The following is a 23240-nucleotide window of genomic DNA, read 5'->3' as shown; positions in this document are numbered from 1 at the left end:
CCTCTTGAATTAACTTCATCCGACAAGTTTTGCCCGACTACTGCACCCTTCTCAATCAGCACAATTGCACCCAGAATGTTCGAGCTTGTAGAAGATAACCTGCCTAGACGAAGCCTTCACATTCTACGATTTAAATGTCGGACATTTGCTGAATTCCTGCATAACTGCGAACCACAACTCGTGCAGTTCCCAACGTACGTGCTGACATCGGCGCTTTCTACACCACTCGCGCCACTTACGCCAGTTTCCTCGCGCAAAGGCCCATCATTTTGGCAGGACGCAACATAGGTGGGAACCACTGTCATCCATTTGGATGGTTTTCGGCATGACTTTGACGTCTTTGGTGGCGAAAGATGCTCAGGTATGTCAGGGAAAATACGGGGCGCCGCGCGGTCTCTCAGAGTCCACCTGCCTTACGGTATCCTTACAGTTTGACCGTTCACGACGTGTTCGTAACAGTTGACGACGTCTGAAGGCTCACAATGAATGTCACAAACGTATGTTTATGGCGTAACCTTGAAGTTTTTCCGCGGAATCGCGATTTCCCACGCCTTCAATCCGTCAGGACCCTTTGGCGCTTTGAAGAAATGCCGCTGCACGGACTTGGCCGCTTCCGAAGCATACCCCGAACGGCAGCCTGGCGCGCAGGACGTCAACAAACCGCACCGACACTTCAGAGATCCACTAAAATATGTATGCACGATGACAGCACAGAGCTAATACGTTAATACAGACGTGACGAGCAGGCGAGCGCCAACAGCACAGCGAAAACACATGGCCGGGGCGAGCCTCGCTCCTCAAACTAGATCTCAACGCAACGCCAGCGCCACCTGTCGGAATGGCGACAAAATGGTACCGCCTCTCGAGGCGCAGTTTGCAAACTGACCTAATCTAAAAACGTTGCCGGCCGCGTACGGAACAAATGGCGCATGTGCAGTCGGGTCCCGGTAAACCCGGTAGCAACATAACGAACGGAACGGCCGGAGCATACGGACTGCTAAAACTCTCTAATGCATGCGAAAACGGTACTATAAAACATCATCCGCGCCGCTAGAAAGTGCCCGTAAAATATTTGCCGGGGTGCTAAGCCTAACCATCTCCGGTGGAGCCAAGCCGGCTGTCTCGATCTCATCGCAAGTAGTCAGGCTCCTCCATTCTGCCACGCGCGTCGTGCGTCATTTTCTGACCGAGGTAGGCGCTACCGTGGGCGCGAAATCGTCAATGCGGGCGTGAAAATACAGCGCTCGCAGAGCCGAGGCGAGCGAATCGCGTGCAAAAATGCACCATGCGGTTCACGCTTGACTGTTGCGGCGTGTAGCGAGCTTGGGCACAGCGAGTGAGGAGACGAGCGTGAAGCTTTACGTGCTCCAGAAAGGACTGCTTTGCGACATGGGGGTTAAAAAAAGCAGAAAAAATCACGAATTTCTTCACGTGAAAGTAAGAGAAGAAATAAACGAAAACTTTTTTCAGCGCTCAATTTTTTGGTCTGTGTTGGTTCATACGAATTTCGGATGATACGAATATTTTTCGCGGTCCCGCAAGATTAGTATCATCGAGAGTCTACTGTATCAGCGCGGGGCAATGTGCACGGGCTTGGGCATGCCAGCCACTAGTGTCTCAAGTGAGCGGCTACTTTCGGTATCTGGTGGAGTCGTGACGAGCAGGAGGTTGTCATTGCTCCCCGAACATGTCGAGCAGTTAACCTTTCTCCATGTTAACATTTAAGTGAGTGCAGACCTTAACCTGTTGAGGTCAATGGTATTGTGTAATTTCTAATTTTACTTTGTATGATTTTTTGTGCAATAAAGTTGCAGTTTTTGTGTCTCTAGATGGTGAAAACTTTAATTTTACAAAAAAACAATAAGTATTTGTATTCGAAAAATATTCGATTCGATTCGAACTTTGTTTTTATTATTCGAATTCGCTTAAAAATTAAAAAAATGATATTCGCACACCCCTACAGTCTCCCCTCATGGCTAGTCTTGCTGCAGAGAAAGGAGAGATTGCTTGTTAGAAGCAGAAAGATAAGAAATGCGCTGTAAATAATGTGCATGCAATGGTGCGCGTCTATCATGGTTTAAGATGCATGTCACACCGGGCCCGCATAAGGGCCATGTGACGCTATTCATTCAGTGCTTATAACCGAGCAGGTTATGTGCCGCATTTCAAATGGTGAAGCTGGCAGTGCTGTGGTTGTTCGTTGTCCTATGGAGTAAAGTGCAACGTTGTAACCGGGATTGTTACAAGTGGGGTCAGGCTCTAGCTGGGGCACTATTACCGTTCTCGTAAACTTTTATCTGCTGTCGGTGATGTGAGTGTGTTGCACCTCAGCTACAGTGTACTAGAAGAGAGAAGTGTGTCAATCAGGGCCGATTCGGGGGGTCCTTTTTGTGATGAAAGTTTCTGCTGAGGAACTCCTGTTGTAAGTGCCCCCGGCGGCCGCTGCTTACCAGTTGGTTTCAGAAGTTTTGTTTGTTAAATTAATCCTCATTTATTGCCCTAAATAGGCTTGTTTCCTCATTTCATGACAAAGTTTTATAAAGTTCTTCAAATAACTGTTTAGTTTGATTTAAAAAACTTATAGGTGGCGCTGGCTGCAACAGGAGTTCTCACGGAGACGCCTGCTGCTCCATACAATTTTTTTCATCTCAAAAGGGACCCGCGGTCTCCATTGGTTTTAAGCTTTCTCAAGTGCAGGTCGAGTTATACCTTTGCTGGCGGGCTCACGTTTTGGGGTGGTGGGTGAGCTTCCCTCGTCCTTGCCTTTGCAGATCTCGCCGAACGACAAGAACTATCTGAACAACCTGTGGGGCAAGCTGGCCTCGGAGATCCTGATGCAGAACTGGGATGTGGCGCTGGACGATCTCAGCCGTCTGCGAGAGTACATCGACAACAATGTGAGCGGGCTCCCGCGTGATGTGTGGCGCTCTTACAGGAGTACTGGCATGAAATTTTCGTGTTACGTTCTTTTCCGCTGCTATGGGCGCCTATTAGCCCACTTATCATAGAACGGCACATTAGACGGTCGATCGTAGCATAAACAATCATTTACGGCATCATTTATTCGTGTCAGTTTCGGTTTTGAGAAAACAAACACCAAGCGGCCACCATGACAGGAGGGTGCACTTGATGTCACCATTCTTGTCACACCGCTGCCGTTCTGGACATGCGTGTCCCGACCGGCCGAGGTTTTCGCCATGCCCACACGCCCGGGCAGCATGGCGTCAGTCCCAAAACCATGACGTGATACACGCGGCGTAGGGCCACGCGCCAACCGCAGCCAGCACGTCGGCTACATCACCGGAGCCCCGTCGGCAGTTTGGGGCAAGGAGCAGATGATGTCATATCGGCCTGCTCTGGGCGTTCTCGTGTGGGCAAAGATTAAAATGGATTTAAAATACCTATGTTATACTAACGGTTACTGTTAAAACTTGCTGGGAGATATCTCCTGATAAAAAGGAAGCATTTTACATAGGTATCTCAGCTTTGAAATTTCGTGTCAGTAATCCTTTAAGAGACACTTTCTTCGGCGCTCTTGGCTCTCTTTACTGTCGGAGGTTTAGGCCCAAATGCCGCACCCTGGCGAACACCACTGGATGGCATGTACAGTTTTTGTCAAAATTTTCTTGGCCAAGTTGAAAGTGCACAGACCGCAAAAAAATGCAAGAAATATTGAACTGTCAATTTTCGTGCTACAGGGATGTAATGGAGTCAGGAGTGATGTACCATAAAGTTCGGAGCGAACGCCCTCCCCCGAAACATCACCCACTCCCCTTTTAGGGGTGAAATATTCAATTTACTGAAAGACCCCGAAGATCGCCCCCACCCCCTAAAATCGACGGCTTTAGTGCCGATGAGCGGACAAAATAAACGCAAGTCATCTATTCATGGGTTGATGTGGTCACTCATTTGTCCTTTCCGCACTTAAGTTGGAAGAGTTTGCCCCCCCCCCCCCCTTTTTTTTTTGATATTTCCACAGTTTTGTTTGGCGGTGCGGCGTTTTTTTTTTTTTTTTTTTCTAGTTTTTCCCACCTGCTCCGAAAGATCAATCATCCCATATTTTTTGGATATCTCTCTCCTCTGGGCGGGCGTTCTTTCGGATTTTTACGGTTATAAGGGACATCGTTAGCAGTGTATTAACTGCACATTAGCGTTCAAGGGATAAGATCAAATGGAGCCAGAGGCCCCACTACAATCGCCCTTTGGCCCTTTAAGAAGCCTGACCCTTAAACGTCAGTCATTTTTGGCAAAATGTGATTATTTAACAGCAAGCTGACACCGGTGCACTGTGAGTGAGCAGTTGGTTTTGTTTGCTGTGACGTGTAGTGTACTCTTTCACGCTGTATGTTTGAGTTTGTTTGCTGTGGTATTTAGCTTGCTGGGTGTTTCTCCTATTAGCGCTTACTGGGTTCCCTATGTTGTGTGTGCTACCTGCCAGTATGCACTTCCGATGCGTACTGCACAAACCTTAGTGGCACAAGTCTATTACATAAACTAACGTAGTGTCCTTAAAATCACATGTGTTGGTGCTTTCATCCTAACTTGGCAAAAGCTGGAAACTGCTGCTAGTCTTGTTTTGTTATTTTTCGTCTCCCCCCACCCCCCCGTTGCCTCGAATTTGCAGCTAAAGCAGGTGCAAATGCAGACAGCTGCACCAAGTAGGCATTGTAAGCACGTGCTGCATGATAATGGCATCATAAAAGGTAGCAGGTTGAGAAAATTTCTGAAAAAATTGTGAAGAAGTAAATTAAAAAAAGACAAGGAATGGCTACTGAGACTGGGATCCAGATGGTCAGTATGCTAGCACAATGGAGAATTTCCAAAGCACCGATCAGTACACTTGCGTGAGTAGAAGATCAAAAGAATGTGCGCGTGAAAGTGTGTCTCTAAGTGGTGTTCAGTGTCCCCCTCTGTGCCTTTTTGGCGAAGCGAGAATATGCGGTTGCGCTGGCTGGTGCACTGTTCTTAGCTTGCAAGCACAGTGCATAAGTTGAGCTCTGAGCAGGTCTTCTGTAGTTGTAACAAGGGTGTTGTTGCCTTTGCTGTGTGCAGAACTTTTCGTCGGCGCTGCTGTCCCTCCAGCAGCGCACTTGGCTCATCCACTGGAGCCTCTTTGTCTTCTTCAACCACGCCAAGGGTCGCGACCTCATCATCGAGCTCTTCCTGGGGCAGGCGCAGTGAGTTTGTCTCGCTCTCCGCTGCGTGGCTGGTCTCGGCTTGTAGTCTCCCAAATTAATTTTATTGTACTTTTATTTTTGTGGCTGCATTGTGTGGTTTAAAGGAGTACTGACACAAAAATTTCATGTTCCACTTTTATTGCTTTTATCGATGCTTAATGGTCTGGCAAACCCGAAACAGCACTTTAAATACTTCAGCTCGCGATAATTCATTTCATTGAACGGCCTGAAAATCGTTTGTTTCAAATTCCCGTGCTTTCATCCCGAAAGGCGCACATGACAGAATCTCGGCATGACCTCACCGCTTTGTGTGAACGTCAAAACACTGTGGAGGCCGGTGGGGGCGTTGTTTCGACTGCGCCGCCGCCGGAGCTGAACGGCTGAGCTGCCTGAAGGTGCTAGGCCTACCATTGCGGCGGAAATTCGATGACCGCTTTTAATAAAAGTCCTGATGGCGACTTCTGTTGCGATTCTGGGATTTATTATTGCTTCCTTTTCCATGTGCGGAACTTTATTTTTGCCAACAGTGCCTTTCTGGGCAGTGGTTATGCCTGTAGCTTTGGCTACGTGCACCTGTTTGTGAATGCGCCGGCGCCCGCTCGCCGCTCACGGGGCCGCATGCGTGAAGTGATGTTACGAGTTTTTTATGATCGCTGTCACGTCATTTCTTTTGGCTACCACGGGAAGGTGTCACGCTGGTGTCCATTTTCTGAGTGCCGCTCCGCGCGCTGCTCCGTCGGCGCGATAAATGAGATCCGATTGAAGTATGCTCTTCGCGTTGCAGGCCGCTCATATTTCAGCCAGGGTATTCTGCTGAGTGAAGGAAGCGAACTGTGCAATAATATTAACGCTGAAAATTGGTGTCAGTACTCCTTTTAACTCCTGCTGTCTATTTTTCATTGTTCGACAGTAGGCTTTGGTTTATTTGGTTGGGGTTGTGCCACAAACTATGGTGGTGATGCCACATCATTTTGCAAATTGGTGCAAGTACCTTGAGAAATTGATGTGAGGGTTGGGGAGTATCTCAGGTGCCGAATATTGACCTTGTATTTATTCAGGTGTGGGCAAATAAGGTGTACATGCCCACAGTCTATTGAATCCCACTTTTGGCGCTGAGAGTGCTTTGTCGTAGCTGATGTCGCTGAGTTGGTAGAGGCAATGCAAGAGAAATGGCACTTTGCTTGCGTTCTTTTTTAGCAAACAAGAAAAGTCAGGATAAATGAATTGAGAAAACATAGCTACACACACTGTTGTCGATGCGATGTGGTGATTAGGCAGTGTTCACAGCTCACATCTGCCACCCTCATTTAATTGAAAGGTGCTGTTATATCCACAAGGCCTGTTCATGGTGGATCTTCAGTAATGCATTTCTGGTAGTGAAATATGCCCTTCGAATTGTCATCAGGCAGAGACTTGTGAAGTAAAAGTGACAACTGATTTTTTTCCGCCAAATGGCTGTCTGCAGTGAGGTGTCACATTTTTTTTTTCTTGTTTCACTTTGTGATGGATCAGACCAGTTACTCCAATATGGTGTATGCTGCGAATTCCTAGAAATGGTTTCCAGCTCTTTCCAAATCACCCCTTTTGCCGTTCCCCTTTAAAGTGAAACTTTTTATGCGTAATTGATGGCGACCGTCCACACTGAAACACACTGAAGGAAAGCCAACTTTCTCCGACAATGATGATGATCCTGGCTGAAACGCGGTCTTTGGTTGAAAGCCAGTATTTAATCGTTACGCCCCAAGCGCACTGCAGGAAAGCCAACTTACAGTGGTTCTCCGCAAAGGCACACCAAATGCCCCAAGAAAAAAGAAACGCTTTCCGTGGTCGGAATCGAACCTGGGTTTCTCGCGTTGTGAAGCCGACGTCTATCCGATTGCGCCATTCCGACATAGTCGAACGAGCAGTTCGGATTTTGGACTTTGACTCGGGTTGCATGGGAAGAAGCTTGGTGCTTCAACCGTCTTTTTTAAGAGAAGGGGCTTTGATTATTTTCCCTCTCCCCTTTTCAGGTACCTCAACACGATACAGACCATCTGCCCGCACATCCTGCGCTACCTGACTTGTGCGGTCATCACCAACAAGCAGAAGCGGAATGCCCTTCGCGACTTGGTCAAGGTCATTCAGCAGGTACAGCGGACCTAGTGGCAAGCGGTGGACCTAAGGTAGAATATCATGGGTTCAAAATGTGATACGGAAGGCAAGATAAAGCTCACCAAGTGCACGACGAATTTTACCGGGGCGTTGTTCCCGGCACATTAAAACCACACTAGAGCCATCCAAACAAACAAAGAAAAAGCCTAATTCAATTAAGTTAAGGGAAAGGTCATTCTGCACCCTCTTGCTGATTCTCTTGATGTTGCTGTTACATTTAAAGATTGGTTCCCATGAACCAGCTTCTGCTTCACAAGTTCTTTCCTGACAAGAAAGCAAAAATGCTGCGGAATATTCCGTGATGAAACGATTGTCATGCACAAACCGCAGTAATTGAGGTGTCATGTGCAGCTGCGCTTGTTCGTCAGAGTAATTTGTGGGCTACCCGCCGCGGTGGCTCAGTGGCTAAGGCGTTGCGCTGCTGAGCACGAGGTCGCGGGTTCGATTCCCGGCCGCGGCGGCCGCTTTTCTGATGGAGGCGAAAAGCAAAAACGCCCGTGTGTACGAGATTTCGGCGCACGATAAAGATCCCCAGGTGGTCAAAATTAATCCGGAGCCCTCCACTACGGCGCGCCTCATCGCCTGCGTTGCGTCGGCGCGTTAAACCCCACAATCAATCAATTTGTGGGCTAATTCGCTTGGTTTATACCAGGATAAGCAGAGTGAAGTTTGGGGGAGGGATTAATGGGAAACTTCCCCATCAATTTGCGGGATTGAGGAAATAGGGAACTGGCTTTGTGGTGTGGCCCTGATCGACGTGCCTGATTTGATCGATGCCAAACGCACATGCAGGAGTCGTACACGTACCACGACCCCATCACGGAGTTTGTGGAGTGCCTGTTCGTGAACTTTGACTTCGACAAGGCCCAGCAGAAGCTGAGGGAGTGCGAGGTGGTGCTGTCCAATGACTTCTTCCTGGTTGCCTGCCAGGACGACTTCATCGAGAACGCCCGCTTGTTCATCTTCGAGACCTTCTGCCGCATACACGAGTGCATCTCCATCAAGTGAGTGCGTTTAGGAGACAAGCGTTCTAAAGACTGCCTCGTTAGAATCATACTGACACCATTTTTAGCGTGAACTTTGTTCAAATAAGCTGCATAATTAGAAAAAAAGGGAATAGCCGTGCGACCCAGTAGCTCATTTCCTGCAACAGAAGATATGATATCATACCAGCCAGCTCTGCGATTGGCGGAGGCCGGAAAAAGCAAACGCAAATTAGGCAGAGCTTATAAGCTTGCCGAACGAGCTATTTGCACTTAAATTTAGGGCACATTCTCTTTATAGCAGTAAGAATGGTGGGACAAACAGGGGAAGTTAGGAAAGCACGTGCAAACATGGAAGTACCGATGCGTACTGCTGTTGATACCTCGCGCACTATGCTTCGTTTAGATGCACACAGTCCGCCGCTTTGGAATTGTCTCAGACGACACTGGCCGATTGGCGTAAGTGACGGCAACCTTAGGGGACCATATTTGTTGAGCGAGCACTATGTTTTACAAAACGATTATTTTCTCCCTGAACAAAAACAAGCCAGGTACAAATACGATCAAAAACAAAGCAAGGGCAGAAAAACGGCCCGCTGCAGAATGGTGGCGCCATCTAGGTTGACTAACGGTAAGCAAGTCTCCACTCACACCAAGTTTAGCCTGAAAACCCGTTCTTATGATGTCATTGCAGACGTCATTAAAACACACGATTTGGTGGGAGGATCAAAATTTTAGCTTAAATTAGTAAATTTTGCAGTCAATAAAGCCGGACAAGCAGTGGGGGCACTGTAAAACACAAAATCTTTCGAATAAAACAAACTTGTATTTTGTCTGCATGGTTCCTTTAATTACTAATATCTTTGTACTCCTGCTGTGATGCAACACAAGGCAGTTTTGTATAAAGATGTCAGCTGTTGCTTGTATGCATAGTGTGACATCCGCGCTTTAGTGTGGCTGTTGGCTCACAGCACCGTTGACCCTAAGTCGTCAAAATGCAGCAACAGTGAGTGCAAGGTACTGTCCTTCTGCCCTGCCGGTCATTAACTAATTGTAGCTGTCAATTCGGAGAGCTGCTTACTGTGTCCAACTACTAGTCCGCATTCCAAGTACGTAAACGGCCTGTGCGTTGTCAGCTTGCTGTGGTCGCAAAACAGGTTACGGAAGCAAGGACAGTTGTTGCAAGGAAATGACTTGGCGTTTTTTTTTTTTTTTTTTTTGTAATTCTACTGAATTCATTTTCAATTCAGGTAAGGGACTTGAAACTTTTTTTTTTAGATGCGCTGCATCTCATTCACTCGCCTTGTCCCTCCATACGGCATTGTTGTCCGTCCACACCCCTCCCCCATTCTCCTCGCCGCGCTAGCTGCGCTATTCGCCGCTCACCCCCTCTCCTCTCCGATAGCGAACACTCTCTCGCGAGGGGCATTGGATTGGATTGGGTTGGCTTGGCTTGGATTGAATTGGATTACAGTGGATTGTGTTGGATTGTGTTGCGTCATAGCCGCGCCACGTTGCATCATAGCCGCGGTCGTTCCAGCACCGGCGTTCCGATTTCGGGCGCGTGCATAGACTTGATCTTCGCTGCAAATCGCACGGTGGTCCCGTTACTTCACCATCCACTACCCGTACACTTCAGCGACCACAAGGCCGTCATCGTTAACGTTACGCCGCGTGTTAAATAAAGAACACATCATACGCGTTCCTCACACGTTTCACGCAATTAGAGAATCAACCCAACGGAAACACCAAGTGAACCCCCAAGATGCGTCGCTCTCCACAGGGTTCCCCTCGTGGGAATGTGGGGTAATTTTTTGTTCCAACCAATTTTAATGAAACTCCATGGGCTTGTTCAGTTCTTTTAGCTGAGTTCAAATATCAAATTCGTTTTTGTGTGAGGTAATTAGTTTCCAGGTTAATTTAAAATCTTTCTTGATAGTTCTTGGGAACAATAGGGGAAAAACTATTCAACAAAAGATCACAAGCAAGACATGAATAGATACCGGAAATTGAGGAGAATGAAATGTGGGACGAATTTTTTTTTTATTTGCAATCACATACACGTTTACATCAATTCTCACTTCAAGGCTTGAAGTAGACCTGCTAACCAATTAAAAATAGCGCTAATTAAACCACTGCTGAAAGGCAAAATGCAAAATCTGCTTTCCTTATTGGACAGTTTAAGTATTCGAAGCAAAAAAAAGAAATGATTTCCCTAGCTGAACTACATGCTGGGATGTAGCTCTTGAGAATTTCCTACCACTGCAGTACCACTCGTGGCGAAAAGTGGGGAATTATGGGGAAATTATTATTTCTTTGTTGAAATTGGGCCTCTATGACTTTTGGAAGTACCCGGTACTGTTCCACGTATGGAATTTTCGGAGGAAAAACCGTGCAAATCAAGAGAAAAGTGATACGTAAACAAATGCTTTTTTGGGCAATTTTTTGGTCCCAAAGACCCATGTGCCCCCTCAAATTTCTCCCCGCTTGCAGCATGCTGGCCGAGAAGCTCAACATGACGCCCGAGGCAGCTGAGAAGTGGATCGTCAACCTGATTCGCAATGCCCACCTCGATGCCAAGATTGACTCGAAGCTGGTGGGTGTTTTTTGAATGTGCAGCGTTCTTTGGCGAGTAAGCTGGGCTTTTTGTGGGGATTCGGACCAAATATTTGCCACGTTGTTCTTTGAGGGGTGGGCGGAAGGGCTGTTGAGAATTTTTCGGCAGTGAAAGCTCACTAGTGTAATTTATGTGCCTTTCACAATAGTGAGCCTGTAGCCAAAATATAAATATGGAAAAACTCTCCAAACTACGACTACTGGTGGAACAGCAGGTACATGAAAACATGGCTTAGTGCACAGCTAATCCTGGGCGTAAGGTGTAAGGGGAGGTGTAAGCACATAATGAAAATAACAGTTTTTAAGTGCAGGGCAGCACCCGCATTCATTTATTTAGGGACGCTCGTTGGGTTGGTTTTCATGATAGTAAGGGGGAAAAAGTGGCAGTGCAATGCCGGCACATGCAGGAGGAAAAGCAAGCACAAACAGAACAGAACTCCCGCTGGCACAGTTTCAGGCAGGGGGCACGCGAGCACTGCGAAGGCGGGAAATTTGAGTTGCATTGGGTGGTAGCAGCGAGCGAATAACGGCGCTACAGCCCATTCTGGCAAATCACTGCTCTGCACTTCTGGCAGCTTTCACATTGAGTGGAACGGCTTTAATTTTTTTTTGGTTGGATTGATTTCTACCAAAATAAATTGTATCCTGAGTTAAACAAAGGGGGCTGAAGAGAAGCAAACAAAATAACAAAAAAGAAAACAAAAAAAAAGGCTGCCCTGCGCAAGTGGGGCGAAACATAAACAAAAAGAAAGATATGCGGACATTGTCATTTAAAGCTGTGCCAGCAACAGCATTCAGCTGGTTTAAAAGGCACAGATTCAATTGTTTGCACTGACTTAATTGTGCTAAATTTACGAATTGAGCCAAAAAGAAAGGAAAAGAAAAAGCAATGTGTGCTGGCACTGCCTGCGTAAGCGGCCCAGACTATGCAACCCACTTCTGCTGCTGTTTGTGGATTTGCACATTCCATGCATAGAAATATATTTACTGTGTACATATTCTTGTCCTGTGTGCACCAATGGGCTTGTCAATTTGCTGCCACCATCTTTGGTGCTGACCAGGAGCATTGACCATCTGCTCCGGGGGGAGTAGTAGGAGTTGGCGTACACTCCCCCCTGCCCGCACCCGCCTCCATGTGGTGTCCCACGGGCAACGTCGGCACTCACGAGCCCGACGGCTAAAGGGGTGCGTGGCAACCGGCCTAAGCGGCCGTGTGGTGGAAACAAGGGTTTCCATGTGTCAGGAGCGCCGGGCCAACTCAGCCCGGCGTCCAACCCCCACACACCCGGGGTGCGGGTAATCCCGGACGTGACCACCACTTCGGCCTAGCCGGGGTGGCCACGGACTCGACCTACCCACCTAGCAACTCATGCACAAACTGTGTCAGGGCAGACCTCTACCCCATCCGGGACCCCGGTGAGCCATCGGCCGGAGGTCTCCGTTCGGGGGAATGTCCCCCTAGGCCAGTTGCTCGTCTGATATGACAGAGTTCCCGAGTGGTTTTACTCGGCCCTGAACACTACGTGGGTTTATGCCTGAACACTACGTGGGATGCGTCAGGCTTCCGGGTACTACTGCGCGCGCACTGGGAACTCTGCTGGAGGGTAGTCCTCAACTGCTAGTCGCCCTTTGCGCAGCCGTACAGGGAGCGCGTTCCATCTTGCGTGTCCCGAGTAGGAGACGATGGGTTCACCCTGTCCCTGCGATTCGGCAGGTGGGACTCCAGTGGGCAGTGCTGGCGCTTCGGGCAGCCCCCACCTCCACGATTTTGACCCCCGCACCCCAAACAACCAAACAACGATGTTGGCAGTGAGGTTTCCACCCGCAGTGAGAAAGAATCCGGCTCGAGGAGGACCCACGAGACCGGTCTGCCCAACCAGATGCCATGTACCGGTCATCTGGGATGAGCAAGTAACCTCACTGCCAACATCGTTGTTTGGTTGTTTGGGGTGCGGGGGTCAAAATCGTGGAGGTGGGGGCTGCCCGAAGCGCCAGCACTGCCCACCGGAGTCCCACCAGCCGAATCACAGGGACAGGGCGAACCCATCGTCTCCTACTCGGGACACGCAAGATGGAACGCGCTCCCTGTACGGCTGCGCAAAGGGCGACTAGCAGTTGAGGACTAGCCTCCAGCAGAGTTCTCAGTGCGCGCGCAGTAGTACCCGGAAGCCTGACGCATCCCACGTAGTGTTCAGGCGTAACCCACGTAGTGTTCAGGGCCGAGTAATACCACTCGCGAACTCTGTCATATCAGACGAGCAACTGGTCTAGGGAACCTAGACATTCCCCCGAACGGAGACCTCCGGCCGATTGCTCCCCGGGGTCCCGGATGGGGTAGAGGTCAGCCCTGACACAGTTTGTGCATGAGCCGCTAGGTGGGTAGGTCGAGTCCGTGGCCACCCCAGCTAGGCCGAAGTGGTTGTCAAGTCCGGGATTACCCGCACCCCGGGTGTGTGGTGGTTGGACGCCGGGCAGAGTTGGCTCGGCGCTCCTGACACATTGAAACCCTTGTTTCCACCACACGGCCGCTTAGGGCGGTTGCCACGAACCCATTTAGCTGTCGGGCTCGTGAGTGCCGACGTTGCCCGTGGGACACCACATGGAGGCGGGTGTGGGCAGCGGGAGTGTACGCCAACTCCTACTACTCCCCCCAGAGCAGACGGTGAATGCTCCTGGTCCCACTGGCTTCTGTTCTCTATCTTGCATGTTCCATCTAGTCTGTGGACGGCCTTTCATTGCATGTTTGCTGTGCCTCATACGCTCCGTGTGCGTTTGCTACGTGCAAATGGTGGAGTGTACGTAGTTTATCCTGCCTTGCAGCAACACTTGCCGAGTTAATTTCAGCTGATACTCTTGCTGACAAATCAGGAGATGCAGGCAACATTAACTAAGTTTTGAAATCAAACAGCCTCAGCAAAACACCAAGAAAAAAGAAAAACCTCTAAATACAAACTATGAAATAAAAAATTAAGCGTGGGGAGCATTCATGAACCCATAGCGCCTATCTAAATGTGCATTAATGTTCTTAGGTATTAGGCAATATCAAAATTTTGCATTGTGTTGAAAAAGGTATAAATAATCCCAGATAAAACATGAGATGGGGACCTTGGAAATGTGTTTTCTGGTCCTTAAAAACCCTGGAATTTTTGCTTTTGATGCCCGTATGAACCCTGTAGGTGCTTTCAGCCCCGGCTGCTTCGAAGCAAATGTGTGCTGACCTGCAAGAGCAAAGGTTTCCAATAGGCAAGCTTTCCACAATGTTTCTGCAAAGGAAAGTTTGACATCCACCTGAATGCAGCCGTACAGCTACAAAGGAAAGCTATACAGCTTTCTCAGAAACTTCGCAGTTGAAGAATTTATTTTTCTTACTCCACCTTGGGAATTTCCCCTAAATCTGGTCGATTAAGGGGAGACGCGGGTCTTGGAATCCCGAAATTTGGCCAAAAAATCGATTTTTAGAAATCGCCATTTTCGGAAAGTAGAGCTATTTTTCTACCGGTTAGCAAAATATCCAGACCCAGGAGTACGTATTTGAGCCATAATATCAATTTATAGCACCGACGCCCGCTAAAATCGGCCAAGATTCGACGCGAAAATAGCATTTTTTCGACGACTCGCCCCTCGGGTTCTACATGCGCCACGGCGTCCATCTTGGTCTCATTCGAAAGCGCGTCTTTTCGTTTTCAATTCCCCGCCAGAACCACTCCGTTTCGTCCGTTGGTTGCGAGTAAAACCGGGGTAGAAAAGAGACGGATCGCGCCGCCTAATTGGTTACTGACTGCACGTGACCGCAGGGCGCAACCTCATTGGCTGGGCGCCGTGGGTCGTCTGCTCGGCACTCTCATCACAGGGCAACGGCTCATGTATTCGTCTATGCGAGGACCGGCAAAAACCCCGCATGGCGTAAAAATAAAGTAAAGATGTCTATCGATAACCGAAAGGAAGAACAGGCATTATTAAAAGCGCCTGAAATACGATTTTCTGCTCCTGTGACGACGACTTATCGCGAGAACGGCGCCGAGACGGAGGTAGGCTTAGCGCCCGCGCGGGCTGCCGAGACGATAGCGTAGCGATATGATTACGCCTTCGGGGGCACTAAGGTGCGTCTATCTTTCGATCAGCAGCAAATAGAAAGAAAAGAAATGATAAAGTGGAGGATGCCGCATGCCGACGTCGCAAGGGAAGTGTGTTCATTCTGTTATCAACGATGCTGCGGCGGTTCGTCCCGCACTCCGGCGCGCGCTTCCTCGTCGGCAGGTTACCATATAGATGAGCGATTTGAGAATTATAAATGTTCGCACTGTGCACAATGTGCATTGGTGACGTGATATACGAGTAGATTAAACCGAAAACGTGGTTATCCCACCTAGCCAAGCGCATGCACGTTACAGAACAGTGGCGGGCATTCCGTTACCAGCCCCTTCGCTGCAACTCACTTCACGCGATGCAAATCCGATTTGATTGCTATAAATGAAGCAGTAACATAACAAAATAGCGTTTACAACTGTGGTGCACGCTCGGCACCTCAGCCCTAGTCGCCAAAGAGAGACGGCGCGATGCCAACAGCATAAAAATTGAAGCAACGTTCTGGCTTTGCTTTTGTTCAGTTTTGCTGCCAGGTGCAATCTGTAGACAGAGGATTTCATAATTTTCCCACCAACTGATTTCAGCAAACTTGGTATGCTCGTGTTGAGCGAAACGCGAGCTACATTCTAGTACCTTTCTTTTTTTTATATGCCCAATAGATAAAACTGTCACTTGTAGTAAAACTTCAACTGCGATTTTCTCAGCTTCCCTTTTTTTGCATATGTGCCTAGCCTTACAGGGGTTTTGAGGTAGTTTTTTTCAAAGGATTTCTACAAGTGTTATACCGTTGAATTCGGGATAAAATGAACTGCATGCTGAAGCTATTTTAATTGGCTCATTTTGCCTCAAATAAATGTTATGAGTAATAATTAGAGGTCATTAAGTTTTCAGAAAACTGTACTTGGCATAATTAGAATAATTCTATCCAATCAACTATCTTTACAGGAATATAAATAGCTTCAGCATGCATGGCAGGTCTTAAGCTACACATCCATACCATTTATTTAAAAAAAAATTGAATAAAAAGTTCCTTAAAGGCCCGTAAGAAATTACTTAATTAGGCTCCAGTGTTTTCTTTATAACTCAAAAAATAATTCTACAACTTGAAAACTAATTACATATTTGAAATGAGGAAGACAAAACACATACGCACAGTGATTTTCATTATCACAGACCAATTAATAAAAAAGTTCATTTCAAGACCCACGTCTCCCCTTAACTTCCACAATGTTGTGCACTTAGCATTCGTGATGGGCCGGTAACATTGTTGTCGTTCCATTACGCGCAGATCTTGACTACACTTTTTGTGTCTGAAACACAAGTGCAGTCTCTCAGATAGTTTCTGAAGTGGGAGTGATGCACATTTGCCGTGCAGGCAAATGTGCATCACTCTGTGTTGAATGTAGCTGCTCGTAGGAGTAAGTAGCCCTGCTCTTGGTGTTCATGAAATGTTCTCGATGTCACAGTCTCGTTATATTAAGCCCTGCGGTGGGTTCGAGTGTCCCCAGAGGAACAACACGTGGTGATGACTTCTTGTCTCTTCCCCCGTGTGCAGGGCCACGTGGTGATGGGCACCCAGGCGGTGTCCCCCTATCAGCAGCTGATCGACAAGACCCAGGCACTGCACTTCCGCTCGCAGCAGCAGATCGGCCACCTCGAGCACCGGCTGAGCAGTTCCGACCGGGTGAGCACAGAGGCCTCCTCGCAGTCTCGCTTTTCTCATTCCTTAAAACCGCTCCTTTTACTTTTCAAGTAAACTCTGTGACACTTGCCAGTCTTGCTGCTTTTTTTTTTCACTCATTTCAAATGTGGCATTATTTTTTTAGTGAGTCTATTAGTTCCCAAGATAATTAGAGATAATTGGCCATTTTTGGAGGAACAGTGTTAGCCGTAAAACTGGAATCTTTACATTTTTCAATACTATGAACTCTGGTGAGTGTGAGAAGAGAATTGGTTTATTGATGCACCACTTGGAACTAACCTTACAGCTCATAAACCTTGGTGCCACCAGTGGCAAGGAACCACTTTGAATGCCCATTTCAAACACCGAAGTTTAATGAGCTGTAAAATTAGTTCCAAGCGAATCGTCAATAAACTGATGCTCTTATTGCACTCGCCAGGGGTCATGGTATCAAGAAATGTAAAGATTCCAGTTTTACGGCTAACACTGTTTTGTCTATTGTTCCTCCAAAAATGGTTAATTATCTCTAATTATCTTGGTAACTAATGACTGACTCAAAAAATAATGGCATATTTGAAATCGGTGGGAAAAAAGCAGCAAGACTGCCAAGTTTCACAGAATCAACTTAAAAATTAAAAGGAGTGGTTTTAAGAGCAGTGTGTCCCCCTTAAAGGGGTCATGAAGACAAGTAGCTACAACTCTGTTCAGTTTGAAATATAACTAGCCTTTGGTAACTCCCTCAGCTCCACTGCAACCGCGAGAGGCATTTATTTGAAACAAAAAAACAGAACAATACGGAAAAACTTTCAGATATCACACTGCAGTGACGTAAAATGGGCCATTACTAAAAAATTCAGAGGAGCTTGCACTCGCGCGCAAGACTTGATTGGGGAAGCTGTTGTAAGTGATCACTGATGGACACGAAGTTGAGTTTTAGTATCGTTGTGGTATCGTGGTTAATGTCGGCGGCTGCCATTTCAGTGACCTTATGTTGAGCAAGGCCAGAATGAGCTCGTCGTTTTGGTTGACATTTTCGTGCGCCACTCTCCAAGTGCAACTTTCGCCTCTAGCGGATGCTTTGCACGCCGAGCCTCTCAGAGCGCGGCCTCTTCCTCGGCCAGGTCGTGTGGAGTGAATGATCACCTACAGCAGCTTCGACATTCAAGTCGTGACTCTTCTACGGTAGAGAGCGCATGCGCATGATGACATGAGGACGAACGAACGAAAGGCGTACGCTGTGGCGCGTCTTCCTCGTTCTGAGCAAGTTTTGCCATGATATGGCGAACGCTGAAGTGTTTTTGTGGCCAGTGTTGGCAAATCTCCAGAAGTGTGTATGCGTGGCCTGACGAACGTGCGCTCGAGGTACGCGTGCACGAGCGCTCAGCCTTTTCTCGGGGAGTTTTCGGCGCTTTATTGATGAAACTGCCTTACTTTCGCACAAAATAGATGTGTATGTTCTGCTTGAACAACCTTGCTGCCTGAGTCAGCACACACTTCTCCACATTGTCGGAAGAGTTGGAGCAGCTGAGGCCGCAACCTTTCACAGGAGGCGGACTCTTAGCCTTCAACCCAGCGTCCGGGCTAATTGTGACTCATGCGGCATATTCTCCCCTGGTGAGCCTGGGGAAACATTACTGCGTTGTTGTTGCCCTAGCAACGCCACCGCCATGTTGGCCTTGAAGGTGTTATAATTGCCATGGCAACAATGCGAGGGCGCGCAGCTTGCGTGGGGGAGAGGTAACGCTCTCCCCTCTCATGCCGGTTGGATTCCTTCCCCCCTCCCCGTGTCAACCCCATTCCCACCCAGCAACCGCCACCGCCACCCCGCTGCCTCCAACGGGCAAGCCTCGCCGGGCTCGCTCCGCCGGCACGAAGCCACGCCGTTTCAGCAGTAACGACGCCAGCTCGAATATCACTTGAACACTTTATGTGCGTTACGTGCGCGAACGCGACGTGTGGCGAGAAACACCGATGACCAATACAACACAGACAAGGTTGTCTGTCTTCAAGCACAGCACACGCACAACACAAGTCCTATCCTTCAGCTCAGCTTCTCGTACAGCATACGAACGACGTTCTCACCTTTTGCTAACAGCACTCAGTCTTCGCGTTACGATTCATCCTGTGTTCTTGGCGTCCCTTTTGTAGCACCGTAATGTCCGAGGGAGCACATACGAGAAATCGCCCACTACATGAGACGTGCGTCGGCCTCGCTGCTCGCCGTGCCACAGCCGTGCACAAGCAGCAACTGCGGTGACCGTTATTTAACCGTTATCGCACATGCGCGCCCCCAGCGCGCCGGGGAGAAGCGGAAAGAAACAAAAAAATGAGAGGAGGAGTGTTTCCCTAGCGCCACTGCCTCTAGGCGTGCAATAATAGAACCGAAACTAGAAAAAGTAGCATTGGCCTGCCTTTCACATTTGCGAAGAAGCGCCGGACTAGTGCGAGTGCACCAATCATTTTGGAGGTTTTGGGCAAGGGATCGTCGTTGCTTTCCTCGTTGCACCTGCATTCACTTGCGCTCGGTACATGTTGGCAATGTATTCTTCCAAACTCTCCCGTGGTCGCAACACCCATCATCCACACACACGAACTCGCCGACCATTGATCGGACAACACCATCCTGAATTTCCGGCAGCTCATGCCACACTTCAGCAACACTGGCGGTGGCTTCGTTGCACTCCTCAGTATTTTCAAAGACATCACCGGTACTCACGATCCCGCAGATTTGATGCAGTTTTGGGTGGTTTTTGAGAACCTACTTTGAGAAGGTGTTCTCGGGAATCTTGTGCGTCACGGGGATGTCCAACTTTTCGCCAAGTTCGACTCTATTTATGATTGCCAGCTTCACGGCAAAAGGCAAATTCTGCAGCTTTATGTTAGCTAGCGCCTTTATTTAGTGACACGAACGCTAGCCACCATAGCTACCTTTCGGAAGAAAGCCAGTAAAGCGTGAACGCCGCAAATGCACGAACGGAAAAAAACAAAGAAAGCATGGCAGGCAGGCCAGGATCATGCATGAGAGGCAGGCTAAACCACTTTTAGGGGTGTGCCGGCGGAATTTCTCTCCCACCCCGAGGGAAAGCCAACTTGGGGGGGCACTTCTGCGTCATTTGGTGTTCGATATATCGGCAGTCGCTGGTATTTTTGTTCAATGTAATCATACTTTTTGCTATATGTTCTATATGTTCCCGCGGGTGCCTGAGCTCTTTTGCAATTTCGCTGTCACTGCGCCGAGGGCTTGCCAGCTGTTAGCCGTTGAAGTGTTTAGTCGGGCGTGGTACTTTTTGCTTTCCACGCGAAAATGCACCGCGCACACCACGGACGCGCTGACACGGCCGCAGGTGCCACCTACGCATTGCAGCGGCGGCCGTGAAGCAGCGCAGGTAGCTCGAGTGGCTCGAGCTAGCGCTTGTTCCCGCTCCCCCAAATGACCTTCAAGCCGCAAATAAAGTTCCACATGCGTGAAAGTAGCCAATATTGTGGCTAAAAATGGCAGTACAAATAGTTATTCGGGCCCGTTATGAAAGTGGCAATCAAATCAAACGCCGCCTGTATAATCATTGCCTAACGCGTGAGCGAAAAATGGCCAAACAGCCACTCTCCTGCTGCTCTCTCCTACCCTTTCCCGCTCTGTAGCCTTTCTACGTGCTTTCATGTCTGCCGGCCAGCGCCGCTTCTCAGAAACTGTGCAAAATAGTTGAAAGTTTGTTTAGTGTTCCCCAGGCGGCGCTCCTACGCCTTCTTGTTTTTCACCATGCCCGTCTGTCTTGGTCTGTTGCTGATAAAACCGCCTTTGCATGGGGCAAAATGCAGCAAGTATGAAGCATTTGGAAAAATGCAGCAAGTATGAAGCGAGCAACACGTTGGACGAGATCCCCAGTGCACCCCAGAACTAGTGCCCCGTCGCGGCTAAAATGTGAGCGAAAGGGCTCTTGAAACCCAACAGGCAAGCTGACAGACACACGTCGTAGAAGTGGGTGCAGCATTCGTGACTCACGAGCAGTGATGTAAGGCTAGATGTCCGCCGGCGCGCGCCACATAGCGGATGAGTGCCTGAACTAAGCGTCCCTGCCCTTCCCATTTCCTGGAAAGCACGCGACGCATTAGGCAATGTTTATGCACGCAGCGTTGGGTAAGCCTAAACATCTCTAGGCGGCCCACTCAGCTGCTTTTGACGGGATTGCACCAGTTTAAAAATGGCGCCACGGAAGTGCTTCACCCCATTGGCGCAAGCAGTCGGCCCCTCCAAATGCTGCCAAAGGAAGGTGGTGCTGGCCGTGTTGTGGCGCCACGTTCACCTGCTGCTCTGAAATCGAGTAAATGGGGAGCCACGTCCCTCAGTTGGATTGGGAGTGGCCTCCAACTCTAAGTGCTGTGCCAGAGCATCAGAACAGTCACCCGAATACAGCATTAGTGGTCCAGAAATCCACGTATGGGTTTATTCTTCGTTTGTGATGTGGGTCTTTGAAAGTTTGATGATCGATTGGACGCACTTTTAGCGAAGGTTGGACACACTTTTAGCAAAGGTTTTTACGCACTTTTGATGCATTTTTGATGTCAGAAAGCTTTTGCACTTCTCTCAACTTTCGTTAAAAAGGAATGGTAAAGTTTTTCGTGGTAGATTGCGACACTGCCTTTTTGTTGAAAGGAATAGTACGCTGTGCAACTGCTGCGATTAGTGTGATTTTTTATTTTTCCAAGCACTCTCTGCTTTCCAAACACCGCCGCTTTAAAGGACACTGAGAGGCAGAGAGCAGAGACGGAGGGAGAGAGAGCATTGTAAAAGGAAAAAACTTGGATGGAGCGGGCCAGGAAAGCGGGTGTTCGGTCGTCACCATGTGGTTGCGTCGTTTGTGTTTTCGCGTTCGGAAGTGGCTTGATCCCGGGAGCTTCAAATTCATGGCCCAGCAGCCACCTGAACTTCAACTTCTTGTGGTTGGCGCATTGGCATACTGCTGCCACATGGGGCTGTTGAAGGTTAACCCCCGCTCGCGAGTACCTGCCTCCTTGCTTGCATCTATTCAGCAAGTGGTCTGGCCCAGCTGTGGGCATTTGCACATCAAGCAGCGTCAAACGGGGATTAAGAATAAAAAAAGGTCGAGACGAGGCAGCGAAGCGGTGTGAAAAAATTAGCAGTGGCTTAGCTCGGCTATGCCAGGATATACGTAGCGTAAGCTAAGGTTCAGCACCCGTACTCCAATTGGATTGGATTTCAATCCAACACAATCCAATTTGATCCAATCCAAATCAAATGCAATCCGATCCGATCCAAACCAATCCAATGCTTCTCGCGCTTGTGCAGAACGGCCCTTCACGGCACACGCGAAACCGCTCAACCTCGGCCAGTGTAGCTTACGCTACAAAATGGGAAAAATGTCGGTTTATCCGCGCCAGGGTCCCTTTGTATGAAGCGGGGCTGTGTGCACCTGAGCTGAGCGTCATTCTGGGACAATGGTGATCCATCACAAGAAACGGGTCGTCAGAAGTCCGGGGGATGTATTAGTGGGGTTCTACTATGGATAAGGGGGGGCCGCTTGCAGGTGTGAGGGTGCTTGATCGGTATTTTATGGCATGGTTTCTCAAAGTGGGTTCCGCGGAAACTAGGGGCTCCGCAGGCCCCTCCTCAGGGTTCCGCGAGCCACTGATAAATTTTCCCTGGTTCCGCAGTCGCAAAGTCTTATATGGTGAACTTGAGGTGCGATCGATCTAAGGAACCTCCATTACTCACGCCCGAGTGTCAGGAAGCACATCTCGGCGCATAACAGAAACGCGCGAGCTGCGCAATAAATCTTGCCAGCAGCTTGTAGCCAGCCAGACTCCGAAAATGGGCCACGTGGTTGCACTTGAATCTCAGTCTTATATTACCCCCATGCGCATTTCTCCTGTTTGGAGATAGGTGCCGCTAGCGTACGCATTCGCGTAAAGTCGACGGGAAAAAAAACGATACCCTTGCTTGCTTTTGAATTTATTGCATGTTAATGTAGCATGAACGGAATGAAAAATGGCGGTGGGGGGGGGGGGGGGGGGGGGGGTTCCTTGGCACTTAACGGAACTTAGCAGGGTTCCTTGGGACCAACATGCTTGAGAACCCCGGTTTTATGGTATACACCACCACGACAGACGCTTGGGGCAGTGTTAACCTAGTCCTAAATACTCTTCTTTACACGAACGACTTTCTAGGTATGCCTTCAGCGCTGAGCTAGACTTCTGTCGGACGGCACTCTATAAACTGCGTTTACAATATTACCTGTGGTACATGCATCGTCAGTGGTGCGCAGGCTTGGTTATGAATTGCCTTGAACAAGGCTCGGAACTGCTAATCACGAACCTGCAGTAGTACTTTTCAGTTGAGTGTTGTTGTGTGCTAAAAATAGCTCTGGTTTTTCTTTCATCCACAGATGTCGCATTGGGGAGCCCAGAACTGATGGCCAGTTACTCGACGCAAGCTCAAAGAGTCGCGTTCCAGAGAAGACGGCTGCTGACACCTCCGTCAATGAACGTGTTTTCATAAACGAAAAAAAAACATTTTTTTTCCCTCTT

General features: G+C 48.7%; 1 protein-coding gene across 1 annotated transcript in view; it reads left to right on the top strand.

The window, feature by feature from the left end:
- Positions 1-23240, top strand: part of Eif3e (eukaryotic translation initiation factor 3 subunit e) — a 35503-nt gene extending 12263 nt beyond the window's left edge. Inside the window, exons 6-12 of the mRNA XM_077690754.1 lie at positions 2772-2897; positions 5053-5177; positions 7190-7307; positions 8124-8335; positions 10808-10910; positions 16572-16700; positions 23099-23240. Of these exons, the coding sequence (XP_077546880.1) occupies positions 2772-2897; positions 5053-5177; positions 7190-7307; positions 8124-8335; positions 10808-10910; positions 16572-16700; positions 23099-23125 (840 nt within the window). The 3' untranslated portion in view covers positions 23126-23240. The remainder of the gene's footprint in view (positions 1-2771; positions 2898-5052; positions 5178-7189; positions 7308-8123; positions 8336-10807; positions 10911-16571; positions 16701-23098) is intronic.

This window comes from Haemaphysalis longicornis, unplaced genomic scaffold, assembly GCF_048455015.1.
Source record: "Haemaphysalis longicornis isolate Haplotype H1 unplaced genomic scaffold, Haemaphysalis longicornis Haplotype H1 scaffold_10, whole genome shotgun sequence".
Lineage (NCBI taxonomy): Eukaryota > Metazoa > Arthropoda > Arachnida > Ixodida > Ixodidae > Haemaphysalis > Haemaphysalis longicornis.
This window is presented reverse-complemented; position numbering and strand designations above follow the sequence as displayed.